Source organism: Piliocolobus tephrosceles, chromosome 5 (genome assembly GCF_002776525.5).
Source record: "Piliocolobus tephrosceles isolate RC106 chromosome 5, ASM277652v3, whole genome shotgun sequence".
Taxonomy (NCBI): domain Eukaryota; kingdom Metazoa; phylum Chordata; class Mammalia; order Primates; family Cercopithecidae; genus Piliocolobus; species Piliocolobus tephrosceles.
The window spans coordinates 99,092,622-99,108,041 of NC_045438.1; the positions used below are offsets into that span (position 1 = coordinate 99,092,622).

At 42.5% G+C, this 15,420-nt stretch overlaps 1 protein-coding gene across 1 annotated transcript; it reads left to right on the top strand.

Moving 5' to 3' along the window:
* Positions 1 to 13,116: 13,116 nt before the first annotated feature.
* On the top strand, positions 13,117 to 14,333 carry LOC111547442 (KH homology domain-containing protein 1-like). Its single transcript, XM_023219241.1, has 3 exons — positions 13,117 to 13,240; positions 13,409 to 13,591; positions 13,916 to 14,333. The coding sequence occupies exons 1-3, from the start codon at positions 13,135 to 13,137 to the stop codon at positions 14,113 to 14,115; spliced, it is 489 nt and encodes a 162-aa protein (XP_023075009.1). The 5' UTR covers positions 13,117 to 13,134; the 3' UTR covers positions 14,116 to 14,333.
* Positions 14,334 to 15,420: the final 1,087 nt, after the last annotated feature.

The window sequence follows — 15,420 nt, forward strand, 5'->3', positions numbered from 1 at the left end:
CTATACAGTATCATTTCTTGTAGGAAATCTGTTTCGAATTTCTTCTGTACCCTTAATTCTCAGATAAATAAATATACACAATTTATTTTCTTTTTTCTATAAAGATAGCATTATACAATATACTCTTAGCACCTTGAGTTTTTTTTAACTTAATAATATATCTTGGTTTGGGGCGGTGGTGTGATCCCAGCACTTTGGGAGGCCGAGGAGGGTGGATCACTTGAGGTCAGGAGTTTGAAATCAGCCTGGCCAACATAGTGAAACCCCTTCTCTACCAAAAATAAAAAAATTAAATGGGCATGGTGGTGGTCACCTGTAATCCCAGTTACTTGGGAGGCTGAAGCAGGAGAATCGCTTGAACCCAGGAGGCAGAGGTTGCAGTAAGCTGAGATTGCAGCCAAGATGGTCTCGATCTCCTGACCTCGTGATCCACCCACCTCGGCCTCCCAAAGTGCTGGGATTACAGGCCTGAGCCACCGCACCTGGCCGTGCTCAACCATTCTTATGCCTAGTATTGCAGAATGTGCTTCACTCCTCTATACGTTTTTGTTTGTTTTGTTTTGTTTTTTGAGACAGGGTCTCCCTCTGTCACCTAGGCTGGAGTGCCGCGGTGCGAGCTCCACTCACTGCAACCTGCGCCTCCCCTGCTCAAGCGATCCTCCCACCCCAACCCTGACTCCCAGCACCTGCGATGACAGTAGCCCACCATGAAACCTGGCTGATTTTTTTGTATTTTGGGGAGAAAACGGGGTTTCGCCAAGTTGTCCATGCTGGTTTCAAACTCGTGAGCCCCCCTTGGCCTCCCAAAGTGCTGGAATTACAATCAGGCTGCACTCCAGCCTGACTGACAAGAGCAAATCTGTCTCAAAACAAGAACAAAACCCAGATATTTTAAATTTTTGTCAGTCTGATAGATGAAAAATGTTTCTTAGTGATGTTTAAAATTGCATTTATCTTATTCCAAGTGGTACTGAATATGTCCTTGTTGGATTCTCATATGTCTTTCCCAGTGCCTTTTCATTCATATGTATAAAGACAATTGATACTGTACTTTCCGTGACCTGTCTATTTAGGCTGTTGTCCATTAGGTTGTTATTGATTTGTAGCACCTCTTGATATATTATGAAAATCAGTGCTTTGTTTGTCAAATGAGCCACAAATACTTCTTTCCAGTGTGTCCTTTGTTTTTTAAATTATTTTGGTGGAATTTGCCATGTAGATTTTTTAATATTTATGAGATGAATTCATGAATCTTTTTATATTTATTGTCTCTGGATTTTGTTTCATTCTTAGAAATGCCCTCCTCATTCTATGACTATAAAATATTTGGTAATGGTTTCCTCTGGTATGGTTTGGGCTTGTTTTTTAACATTTAAATATTTGATATTCCTGAGATGTCTTTTGATTTTGGTTGTTAGGTCTGGTTCACATGGATTTTTAATATTTTATACATATATATTTTTACATCTATTCTTACTGTTTTATTTTTTGGAGACAGGGTCTCACTCTGTCACCCAGGTTGGAGTGCAGTGGTGTGATCATAGCTCACAGCAGCCTCAAACTTCTGGGCTCAAGTTATTTTCCCACCTCAACCTCCCAAGTAGCTGGGACTACAGGTGCACGTAACTTCTTCTGTCTAATTTTTTAATTTATTTCATTTTTGTAGAGAAAAGATCTCACCATCTTGCCCAGGCTGATCTCAATCTCCTAGGCTCAAGTCATCCTTGTGCCTTAACCTCCCAAAGTGTTGGGATTACATGTGTGAACCACTGAGCCTGGTCTCAAATGCATTTTTAATAGGTGAACCTGTTTATCCCAATGATTGCTCAATCATTGAATGAGTAATCCACCTTTTCCACACTAATCTGAATTGTCTCCTTTATCAAATATTAAATTTCTATGCACATATGTGGGTGTTTTTTTCGTTTTCTATTCTATTTCATTAATTCACCTTTCTGTTCATGCATCAGTAAAACACAGCCTTGTATTTACTGAAGTTTTATACTATTTAGTACCTGGTAGGACGAATCCATTTTTGTGTCTGCTTTTTGTATAGCTTGTGGTTTAGGAATCATGGTTCACACGGCTTATATGATTTAAAAAATTAAAAGAAGGTTAATATTTGATTGTGCATAAAATTACATAAAATTCAATATATGCTTTTAGAGTTTTTTGAGATAGATTGGTACCTATCATTTATTTATGTATTGCTTCTGATCAGTTTTGCACTGCGATTGCTGAGTGACTAGTTTTGACAGAGATTGCATGACACAAAACACAAAATATTTACTCTCCGGCCCTTTATAGAAAAAGTTTGCCTGACAATTGCTCTAAATCACTAGGAAGAGCTAATTTACTTTGAATACATTGTGCTACTTGTGAAAAACTTTCCAACAGAATCATTACTTAGGGATATGATTTAGGTGGGGCTGGGTGGCTCACGCATGTAAGCCCAGAACTTTGGGAGGCTCAGGTGGCATGATTGCTTGACCTCAGGAGATCAAGACCAGCCAGAGCTACATGGAGAAACCCCATCTCTGCAAAAACTACAAAAAAGCTAGCTGAGCCTGGTGGAGCATGCCTGTAGTAGTCCCAGCCACTCAGGTGGCTGAGACAGAAGGATCGAATGAGCCTGAGAGGTTAAGGGTATGGTAAGCTGTGATGGTACCACTGCCCTCCAGCCTGGATGAGTGAAAGAGACTCTGTCCAAAAAAAAAAAAAAAAAAAAAAAAAAAAAAAAAAAAAAAATTTAAAAGGATATGACTTACTTTACATTATTTTTGTCATTGAATCGTGTACTTCCTTGAGGGAAAAATAGCTGAATCTATGGCATTAGTATAGTTGTAATTCATTAAAATGTGAGTTTTCTTATGTCCAAAATAAGATGAAAAGACATTGAAACATTTCTCATTGACTATGTTATTTTCCAGTGTACATTCAGTGATACTTAAAAATTAAGATGGGAATGAAACTTTCTATGGGTTAGATGTAAATTTTTTTCTGGTACATGTTTAGGTTAGCAGGCCAATGATTGGCTTTCTATATTATCGATAATATTTTTCTCCACCTAAAGGTTCTCTGATTCAACATTAAGTCTGGTGTCCTTGAGAATAACTTTTGACTTTTGTTACATTTATTGGACTTGTCCCAGTGCATTTCTTCAGGTGTGATAGAAATATCACTGCAGACTTTCTCATACTAGTTGTATTAATGGGATTTCTCTCCAGCAAGATACACAGTAAGATAATTCCAAATGAAGGGCTTTGACATTTAATGTACCAATAGGATTTTTCTTTTTTCTCTATTTATTTGTGTATTTTTGGCTATAAGATGAAGTAGTAAGGATTTTTCTATAGTATTAGTTTTTTGGTACTCAATAGGGCCAGAATTACTGCATATACATTTTGATTATGAATTCTTTGATGCTTAATATTATATGACTTGGGAAGTGCTTATTAATGAAAATAATGAAGACATACTTTGCACTTTTCACACTTGAAGTTTTATGTGATAAAACATTGGTTACCTGCAGTTCATTCTGCCTCCTTGGAAAGTGGAACATTGCTGAGCTCAATCAAAATGAGAGAAGTATGTAAAAGGGACCAGAATCACATAGCATGCTTTGAACAGCAAGGAACAGGAAACACCGGTCCAGTTGGATGTTAGGAAAGCACTGTATTTTTGCCAATAGCAGGCATTCCAGGCATATTATGCCAAGGGCTCCCTTTCCACCTTGTGTTGGCTTCCTCTTCAGGCTGGTAGCAAAATACCTGTAGCCATTTCCAAAATCATATCCCGTCATAAACACCAGGAGAAGGAAAGAAGACATGAATCCTTTTTTATGTCTCTTTTCAGAAATGAGACCATCTCTGCTGGAAGCCTCCTTTAGGTTTCACTCCATTTCAAAACTGGGACATGTGCCATTTCCTAAAGCAATCACTGGCAAGGGGAATGGGATTATCATGATTAGTCTAATCACCTGGAGTTAAATTAATGTTAGAAGTTAGTGTCCCTCAGCACTAAACAGGATTCTATTTTTCTATGTTTTGACATCATCTGGCAGTTGAAAAACTGCAACTGTCAGCCAGAGATTGACAGAGTGATAGAGCCACTGAATAAGAAATGGATTTATGACCTGGGAACATGGGCAGCCATGCTAAATGAAACCTATAAAATCGAAACTGCCAAATTATCATAGATTATCTATTTGTTCAAGTATAAGGAATCTTGAGAAACTCATGTAGGATGCAATAGAAACTATATTTCATTTGAGTGCATATTTGTTAGCGTAGTCCTGTTTTTTTTAAATGCTCTATTGCCAGGCATGGTGGCTCACACCTATAATCTCAGCACTTTGGCTGTGGATCACTTGAGGCCAAGAGTTCGAGACCCCAGCATAGACAACATGGTGGATCTAGTATCTACTAAAAATACAAAAGTTAGCTGGACGTGATGGCGCGTGCCTGTAGTCCCAGCTACTCGGGAGGCTGAGGCAGGAGAATCACTCCAACCTGGGAGGTGCAGATTGCAGTGAGCTGAGATCGCGCCACTGCACTCTAGCCTGGGCGACAGAGTAAGACCCTGTTTCAAATAAATGAATGAATGAATAAATAAATAAATAAATAAATACTGTACAATGAGGCTGGGTGCAGTGCCTCATGCTGTAATCCTGGTGATTTGGGAGGCTGAGGCAGGAGGGTCACTTGAGTACAGGAGTTTGAGACGTCAGTGAGCTATGATTGCGCCACTACTCTCTGTCTGGCCTGGGCCCTGTCTCTAACCTCAAAACAAAACAAGAAAAACAAAACCAAAAAACCCTCTACCATCAGAAAATTATTGACACTTTTGGTTTCAGATGTGCCTGTCTTGCTGTGAGTCCACATCCAGCAGGGACAGGCAAAGCTAAGAGAACCAGGGCTCCTCTCCTTCCTGTGTGTGTGCACTTTCCCATGAATATACAAAATAAAGATGATTACTTACTCTATGAGTTACACTTGCAAATCTTGCCTTTTTTATTGCTCTACAATATGAGGTAACCAAGATTGTGCATAAGTAGTATTAGATAACTCACTGCACACTATCTCTGACTCTGTGTGGTCCTATGTGGTACTTAGGATAATACTATTTTCATAATTATGCATGAATAATTTTTCTAGAGCCACCAGCTAGTCCTAGCTGGCTGCCTTCTTCTCCACCCCTGCTGACTACATAAGTGGTTTGTTATTTTTCAAAGATAAGTTTTGTAAAACTTGTATTTTAGATTTTGGGGCACATGGGAAGGTTTGCTACATAGGTAAGCTTGTATCATGGAGTTTGTTGTACAGATTATTTCATCACCCAGATATTAAGCCCATTATCCACTATTTATCTTTTCTGCTTCTTTCCCTTTTCTTACCCTCCTCCCTCAAGTAGAACTCAGTGTCTGTTGTTTACTTCTTTGCATTTATGAGTTCTCATCATTTGGCTCCCACCTGTGAGAACATACAATATTTGGTTTTCTCTTCCTGTGTTAGTTTGCTAAGGATAATGGCCTTCAGCCCCATCCAGGTTCCTGCAAAATATATTATCCTGTTCTTTCTTATGGCTGCATAGTATTCCATGGTGTATATGTACCAAATTTTCTTTATCCAGTCTGTCACTGATGGGCATTTAGGTTGATTCTATGTCTTTGCTATCATGAATAGAACTGTAATGAACATTCTTGTGCATATATTTTTATGGTAGAATGATTTATATTCTTCTGGATATATACCCATTAATGGGATTGCTGGGTCAAATGGTACTTCTGCTTTTAGTGGTTTGAGGAATCACCATACTGCTTTCCCAATGGCTGAACTAACTTATACTCCCACCAACAGTGTATAAGTGTTCCCTTTTTTCCTGCAATCTCGCTGGCATTGTTTTTTTTTTTTTGAGTTTTTTTTTTTTTTTTTTGAGATGGAGTCTCACTCTGTTGCCCAGACTGGAGTACAAAGGCGCGAACTCAGCTCCCTGCTACCTCCGCCTCCTGGGTTCAAGCAATTCTCTGCCTCAGCCTACCAAGTATCTGGGATTACAGGTGCCCGCCACCATGCCCAGTTTATTTTTGTATTTTTGTTAGAGACGGACTTTCACCATGTTGGCCGGCCCTGTCTCAAACTCCTGACCTCAGGTGATCTGCCCGCCTTGGCCTCCCTAATTGTTGCCATTATAGGTGTGAACTACCATGCCAGGCCACATGTATGTCTTTTGAAAAGTGTCTACTCACGTCCTTTGTTCACGTTTTAATGGAGTTGTTTTTCTCTTGTAAATTCGTTTAAGTTCCTTATCCGTGCTGAATATTAGACCTTTGTCAGGTGCTGTGATAGTTAATATTAAGTGTCAACTTGATTGGATTTAAAGATGCAAAGTATTGTTTCTAGGTGTGTTTGTGAGGGTGTTGCCAAAGGAGATAACATTTGAGTCAGCGTACTGGGAAAGGCAGACCCACCCTCAATCTGGGTGGACAACATCTAATCAGCTGCCAGTGCGGCCAGAATAAAAGCAGGCAGGAGAATGTCGAAAGGGTAGATTAGTCTTCTGGCCTACAATTTTCTCCCGTGCTGGATGCTTCCTGCCCTCGAACATCAGACTCCAAGTTCTTCAGCTTAGGGACTCGGACTTGCTCCTCAGTTTGCAGGCAGCCTATTGTGGGACCTCACCTTGTGACGGTGTGAGTCACTACTCCTTAATAAACTCTTTATATATTCATCTATCCTATAGTTCTGTCCCTCCAGAGAACCCTGACCAATATAGATGCATAGTTTGTAAATATTTTCTGTAGGTTGTCTGTTTACTCTGTTGACAGTTTCTTTTCTTTTTTTTTTTTTGTTTGAGACAGAGTCTTGCTCAGTCGCCCAGGCTGGAGTGCAGTGGCACTGTCTTGGCTCACTGCAAGCTCCGCCTCCCAGGTTCATGCCTCAGTCTCCTGAGTAGCTGCGACTACAGGCGCCCGCCACCACGCCTGACTAATTTTTTGTATTTTTAGTAGAGATAGGGTTTCACCGTGTTAGCCAGGATGGTCTCGATCTCCTGACCTTGTGATCCACCCGCCTTGACCTCCCAAAGTGCTGGGATTACAGGCGTGAGCCACGCACCCGTCCTCTGTTGACAGTTTCTTTTGCTGTGCAGAAGCTCTTAAGTTTAATTAGATCCCACTTGTCAGTTTGTGCTTTTGTTGCCATTACTTTGGTGTCTTTGTCAAGAATTCTTTGCCCTTTCCTATGTCCAGGATGGTATTGCTTAGGTTGTCTTCCGGGGTTTATATAGTTTTGAGTTTTATGTTTAAATCTTTGACCCATGAAAGATAATTTTCTTTTTCTTTTTTCTTTTTTTTTTGAGATGGAGTTTCACCCTTGTTGACCAGGCTGGAGTACAATGGCGCGATCTCGGCTCACCGGAACCTCTGCCTCCTGGGTTCAAGCAACTCTCCCGTCTCAGCCTCCAGAGTAGCTGGGATTATAGGCATGTGCCATCACGCCAGGCTAATTTTGTATTTTTTTTAGTAGGGACGGAATTTCTCCTTGTTAGTCAGGCTAGTCTCCAACTCCCAACCTCAGGTGATCCATCTGCCTCAGCCTCCCAAAGTGCTGGGATTACAGGTGTGAGCCACTGTGCCCGGCCAAAGATAATTTTTGATGTTGAATCTGATTTTTCTCTTTAAGAAACTGGGTCTCCCTCTGTCACCCAGGCTGAAGTGCAGTGGCATGATTATAGCCTACTGTAACCTTGAACCTCTTAGGTTCAAGCAATCCTCCTGCCCTAGCTCCTGAGTAGCTGGAATTACAGATGAGAGCCACCAAGTTGGTGAATATGATTTTTCCTTAATGCAAGTCGACGAATCTGATTTTTCCTTAACCTTTTGGCACAGAGGTTAAATGGTTGCTTAATTTTACCAAAAAGATAATATTTGAGAATATTTTTATCAACATGTACACAAAGCTACCTAGAAAATTAGCTCTCTCAGTAGAAATCCAAGCATCCTGATAATACTGGTGTCACTTATGAATAAATGTTTTGAAACTTAGCTTTTTTTTTTGGCCTCCCAACATAAAGCCATACAAGGAAACTTCAGGAAATTAATAATTTATTTATACTTTTTTTCCTTCAAAAAACCTTTCAAAGTTCAGACACTAACACTGATGTGCAATATCAAATAGCTCTACAGGACAGATGGAAACAGGAAAAGTCAGATGATTGGCACCCAAAAGCAACAGCAATTAAGCAGTTGAAAGAGGATTGGATTGTTGGTTAATATTTGTCTATTTGAAAGAATCAAGTCGGAGATATAACTTCTTGCAAGAAGGAGATTAAGTCACACTTGATGCTTCCCCTCACTGACCAAGGGACTGGGCTATCTTGTTAACTCTCTTTTCTGTTTAATTGCATTTTGTACTCTAATTTTCTCAGAGTGTAAACACACACACATACACACACACACATATACATATATAATATATACATATATAGATATACAAACATTATATATATTTATATATATATATATTTTGAGACAGAGTCTCACTTTGTTGCCCAGGCTGGAGTGCAGTGGCATGATCTTAGGTCACTGCAACCTCCGCCTCCTGGGTCCCAGCAATTCTCCTGCCTCAGCCTCCAGAGTAGCTGAGATTATAGGCATGTGCCACCACTCCTGGTTACTTTTTTGTATTTTTAGTAGAGACGGGGTTTCACCATGTTGGCCAGGCTGGTCTCGAACTCCTGACCTCAGGTGATCCACCCGGCTCGGCCTCCCAAAGTGCTGGAATTACAGGCGTGAGCCACCATGCTCGGTCTCAGAGTGTATATTCTGTCTTATTTTCACCCCTGGACAGAAGAAAATCTGTTTATTTCACCCCACTTCTTTCCTCTAAGAAAAGGCAATTCTCTCTAGGAGGAAAAAGAAAACCAGGAAGAAGGAGAGAGGAAGGAGGGGGAATAAGGGAAGATGAGAGAGAGAGACAGAGAGAAGTAGAACATCAGATTAAAGTAGAAGACAGAGGAGAGAGGGGAAGGAAAGAGGGAGCAGGAAGGGGGATGCTCCAAACTCTCAATCTCAGGACTGTGCAAAATGATTTTCCAGGAGATGCACATGTGGTCTCATATTTCTCACAATAGTCTACCCAGGCTCCCTCCTCAGGTCTGTCTCCCACTACCAAAACCCAGTATAGGCAGTCTTGCTGCCTTACCTGGAGGGGGGACCAGGACCTGGTGCCAGGTCTGGGACTCCACTGCTGTCCCTGAACAGACTCATTTGAGGCATTCACATTTCTCTCCACTCTTGGGGAAACAGCCTGCAACAGGAAAGGAGTGTTTGGTGTGAGTGTTTTTCCAGGGTCACCAGTTGGTCCTGGCTGACTGCACCCCCATCCCCGACTACAAACACTTCTTTGAGGCACAGATCTCCTCTCTCAGTTGAGGAGCCTATGGGTGTTACTCCGGGAGCAGCCTCAGGGTGGGGTAACTGCTGTTGCTGCTGCCGCAGCTGCAGGAAGAAGGTGGAAAGACTCTGTGGGGCGTACTCAGGCTGGAATCTGATTTGTTTGTTTGTTTGTTTTTTGCTTTTTGTTTTTTTTGGACAGGGCCTTACTCCATTACCCAGGCTGGCCTGCAGTAGTGCAATCTCAGCTCACTGCAATGTCTGCTTCCTTGGTTCAAGTGATTCTCACCTCAGCCTCCAGAGTAGGTGGGATGACAGGCGTAGGCCACCACGCCGGGCTACTTTTTGTAGTTTTGGTAGAGATGAGGATTTGTCATGCTGCTCAGGGTGGTCTCAAACTCCTCAGCTCAAGGAGGTCAGCTGCCTCAGCCTTCCTAAGTGCTGGGATTACAGGTGTGAACCACCTTGCCTGGCTAGAATTTGATTTTTAAAAACTTTTTTTTTGGCCGGGCGCGGTGGCTCAAGCCTGTAATCCCAGCACTTTGGGAAGCCGAGACGGGCGGATCACGAGGTCAGGAGATCGAGACCATCCTGGCTAACACGGTGAAACCCCGGCTCTACTAAAAATACAAAAAACTAGCCGGGCGATGTGGCGGGCGCCTGTAGTCCCAGCTACTCCGGAGGCTGAGGCAGGAGAATGGCGTAAACCCGGGAGGCGGAGCTTGCAGTGAGCTGAGATCCGGCCACAGCACTCCAGCCCCGGCGACATAGCAAGACTCTGTCTCAAAAAAAAAAAAACTTTTTTTTGAGGCTGGGCACCATGGCTCACGCCTGTATTCCCAGAACTTTGGGAGACCGAGGTGGGCGGATCACCTGAGGTCGGGAATTTGAGATCAGCCGGTCCAACATGATGAAACCCCGTCTCTACTAAAAATAGAAAATTAGCCGGGCTTGGTGGCACACACCTGTAATCTCAGCTGCTCGGGAGGCTGAGGCAGAATTGCTTGAACTCGGGAGGCAGAGGTTGTGGTGAGCCGAGATCGTGCCATTGCATTCCAGCCTGGGTAACAAAGGCAAAACTCCATCTCAAAAAAAAAAAAAAAACCAAAAAACCCACAACCCACCAAAAAAACCCTTTTTTTTTGGAGCCACTTGCCCAAAATCTTAAAATAAAAAATCCTGATGACTCTGTCTTCAAAACAAATCCCAAATTCATACATTTCAATTGCTAGTACTATAGTCTAAAACCTATTTTCTTAATTCTTTTTTCAAAAATTCAGGCCCAGTCCAGGTGTGTTGGCTGGTGTATGTAATCCCAACGCTTTGGGAGCCTGAGGCGGGTGTACCACGTGATGTCAGGAGTTCGAGACCAGCCTGGCCAACATGATAAAACCCCATCTTTACTAAAAATACAATAATTGGCTGGGCGCAGTGGCTCATACCTGTAATCCCAGCACTTTGGGAGGCCGAAGCGGGTGGATAACCTGAGGTCAGGAGTTCAAGACCAGCCTGACCAACATGGCGAAACCCTGTCTCTACTAAAAATACAAAAATTAGCTGGTCATGGTGGCCTTTGCCAGCTACTCGGAGGCTGAGGCAGGAGAATCGCTTGACCCTGGGAGGTGGAGGTTGCAGTGAGCCGAGATCATGACATTGCATTCCAGCCTGGGCAACAGGAGTGAAACTCCATCTCAAAAAAAAAAAAAAAGAAAAGAAATACAAGAAGTAGCCAAGTGTGTGCACCTGTAGTCCCAGCTACTTGGAAGGCTGAGGTGCAAGAACTGCTTGAGCCCAGGCAGTTGAGGGTACCGTGAGCCAAGATCTTGCACTCCAGCTTGGGCGACAGAATGACTCTGTCTCCAAAAAATAAATAAATAAATAAATAAATAAATAAATAAATAAATAAATAAATAAATAAATAAATAAAATAAATAATTAAATGAAATTCAGGCCCAAAGTCCAAAATGTTCAAACTATTAAGATGTCTTTTACTGAATTTCTTGCAATGACCACTGTTAATAAAAATATTTACACTTTTAATTTTATTAAGGAAAAATTAAAGGAATATTCAGTTTTACTCGACATTCTCTAAATTGTGAGTACTCAAACATGCTATGAGTTTTCTTTTGGTTACCAAACTAAGAATAACATAAAAAAACTGAGAAGTCAAAATCAAAGTTGGGTTTTCCTAGGTTAATTATAATACAATGTGTACTTCTTTTTTTTAGATGAAGTCTCACTCTGTCACCCAGGCTGGAGTACAGTGGCACGATCCCTGCTCGCTGCAACCTCTGCCTCCTGGGTTCAAGCAATTCTCCTGCCTCAGTTCAAGTGATTCTCCTGCCTCAGTCTCTGGAGTGGCTGGGATTACAAGCATGCATCACGTGCCTGTCTAATTTTTGTATTTTTGTGTTTTTAGTGGAGACGGGGTTTCACCATGTCGGCCAGGCTGGTCTTGAACTCCTGACTTCAAGTGATCCACCCACCTTGGTCTCTCAAAGTGTTGGGATTATAGGCATGAGACACCACACCTGGCAAATGACATATACTTCTAAAGTTAAAATATCCTCTTGTTTATTATACAGTGACATATAATTGTTAACACGTTTATTTTAAAAAAGAAAATTAACCAGCTGGCTCACTGCAACCTCCACCTCCCAGGTTTAACCAGCCGGGTCATTATATTTTCACTATTACATTTTACAACAAAATGTACATGAGAGACCAACTGTATGCAGATGTAGACAATGTTGTCCCGATATACTTGTGATCAGTGGATTCTGGCAGTGGTGTAGATCTGAACCCCACAGTTGAAAGTCCTGATGGCTGAGTTTGTCTTTGGTCAAAAGGGGAGGATGATAAGTGAAAAAGCACCTAGGAACTTGCAGTTGGGAACTGACAGGCAAGTTCAAATCTTCCCTATCAAACATAAACATCTCTTGTAAAATATTGTAACCAGTCAAGGTTGCTCAGTGACTGTCATGCAACAAGATGTAGAAAGTTCACTCTAACTATGTTTGAAACCAGAGAGATTTGACACTCTGCAATCAAGACCACATTAATACCCCTACCTCCCAGATAAAGTTACCAGGTTAATCACCCAATTGCCCCATTTTCAAAAACTAGTCCCTACTCCCTAAACACTCTCTTCTAGTCAACTCCTATAATCGGCTCCCTATGATATGCTTATTTTCCTGTGTTGTTTACTCTCCCTTGATGCAGCACACTAAACAAACCCAGTCTTGTTGGAATATACTATGTGGTTACTGGGTGGCTGCCAGTACCTGTGCAAATCTAGGGAGCCCATTTGGAGCCTTCATGCACCTCCATCCCTCAACCCTTGCCCTGCCTCCTTCTCATTTGTCTCAGCATCCCTTGATGATCCCTACGTGAATTAGTTCTTACACTGTTGATTGCAAAATACTGACTTCATTCCAGAATTCTTTGAATTTAGAGTGAAGAAAATTTTTGATTCTGGGGCATCAGAAAAGCAAGCACTAGTCAGATGATTAAGTTTGGCATGAAAGGATTTACCTCAAAGCAGATAATTACTTGGAATGAATTATCTTGGGAAGACCTATGGGGATTGGACACCCACCCTAAGGTGGTTCAAGGGGCGGGTTGTTTTGGGTACCTATAAGGATAGAGCCTAGGCCCTTCCCTCACTTTTTCTAAGTCCTTTGCCAACCAGTTGCTTGGACGTGACCCTCTTCTGAATCAGGTCAAAGCAGAGCATAGGCATGGGAACAAGTGCTCTCAGCAAGAAGCCGTGGTGGACCCTGCCTGAAAACTTTCATGCTCCAATGGTGTTCCACATGGAAGAGGACCAGGAGGAGCTCATCTTTGGTGAGTGGCCTTTGCCCTTGTCCCCTCCTTCATCCTTGTCTTCTCAGTTTTCAATCTTTTACTCCTTTTCCACCTTCATCAGTCACACATCCGTTCCCCCAAGGCCATCTCCCGACTCCCCAAGGGCTGGTGGTTGACAGACCCTCCTCTCACCTCTTATGCTCACAGGACACGGTGACACATACCTTCGCTGCATTGAGGTGCACAGTCACACCCTTATTCAGCTGGAGAGTTGGTTCACAGCTACAGGCCAGACTCGTGTGACTGTGGTCGGACCACATAGGGCAAGGCAGTGGCTGCTGCACATGTTCTATTGTGTGGGGAGTCAGGACTCCTGTCGTCATGATCAAGGTAGGTATCCTTGGCTGAACTGTGGTAGTGGAGGGCTTGATGGTGGAGTTCTGGCTGAGTTGTGTGGCACCTTGGATTATTGAAGGATCCCTTGTGTGGCTGGGGGATCCAGGTGGTTCCTAGAGTTCACTGGGAAGGGAAGGGCTCACTCTTGTGGCATCTAAATGCTCAGGGAGTAGAGGGTAGTGGGGAGATATAAATGGGTTACCTTGGAAGGCCTGACTGGGGTGACATCGTCCCTCCAATGTCCCTGGTGAAGTCCAGGCCTGCCAAGGGCCCCAGTAATGGGCTCTGCTTCACCAGCCCCGGGCACTTCTTCTGCAGGCCTCGAGATGCTGGAGCGTGTCCGGAGCCAGCCCCTGACCAACCATGACCTGGTTGCCTCCATTAGTGTGCCACCATACACCGGAGATCTGTCTTTCGCCTCCAGGATAAGTAGAAACATCTGTCTTAGCGTTCCTCAGCCTTCCCCTTACCAAGTGATTGGTTGTTCGGGATTCCATTTGAGTTCACTCTATTTGTAATTAAGGACTGATCTCCCCTGGAAAAGTGGGGATGAAAGGAGAAGTCTTGGCTTTGCTTTTGGTGAGAAAGACATGAAAGACACTGAAGAAAGTTTGAATTTGTGGCTGGGACCTGTCCCTCTCGGATCTTGTAGACATGTGTCTGAGGGAAGTCTCCTTAATGTAAGAGAGTGTTATTGGCAAAGCAATCCAATAAAATAAGCTACCTATGATGCAAAGCCTTCGATGTGCTGTTCTCTTTCCTTAGGATGAACTTATTCAGCCCTGAAGGGGATTCTCTGGACAAGTGCTGAGGTCTGGGGAGGCCCAGCCCAGGGAAGGAGCCAGGCACAAAAGTTGGCGCTTTCAGGAACGGCTCCTTTCAGGTCTGGAGCCTGGTTAGGCTGCTCTGAGTTGAGTGAAAATGGGGGCTTCTGAAAAGGGACCCTCCTAGGATCCCCAGGGTTTTCCTGGACCTTGAAGTGCACACAAATGGGAAGAACGGAAAGGTGGGAGGAAGGGTCCAGATGGAGATTCTGAAGTCCCTCAAGCTGTGAATTAATCCATTCCAGAACACTCTCCGAATGCCAAATCTACATTTGGATCTCTCTAGCCAAGATTACGGCAAGCTAAACCTGTCCTCAGTTGAACTCTTCCCACTCAAATTTCTTCTTTCTCCAGCAGTCTGTATATCTCATAATGAGGCAATTGCAGTCATCTAGCATAGAGCGACGATGGTGACTTGGACTAGAGTAGAATGGTAGAAGTGTTAGGAAATGGTTGAATTTGCAATCTATTTTGAAGCCAACAAGATTTGTTAATTACACGGTTTTTACATGGCCAGTTACCAAATAAAAGTTAGAAAGATCATATTCAAAGTATAAAAACACTTAAGAATTTGCTTGAGGAAGAATATAACCAAGCTACACTATTCTCAAGGAGAATATCATGCTTACTTTTAAATCTATAATTTAATAATTGATGGCTCATAAACTAGAGAAAAAACTTATTTTGTAAAAGACATGTGCAAAAAGAGTATTTTCTCTCTCAAGTTTCATATCACAAATGATGAAATTAATATTTTGTATTTTAAGGCCATAATTCTCATCTCTAAATCCCAGTCACAAAAGGTTTCTGTGTGGGTACAGCCTAGGTATCATAATGGAGGAGTGAATATCTCAAACACTGGCGTGAGATTACAAGCACTTAAATAGTAACTCTACCAGTAGATAGCTTTATGATCTTCAGCAAGTCACTGATTTCTTAGTGCACTGGTTTTCCCATATAAAATTGAGATAATACTGACTACCTCAGGTGAGAAACTTT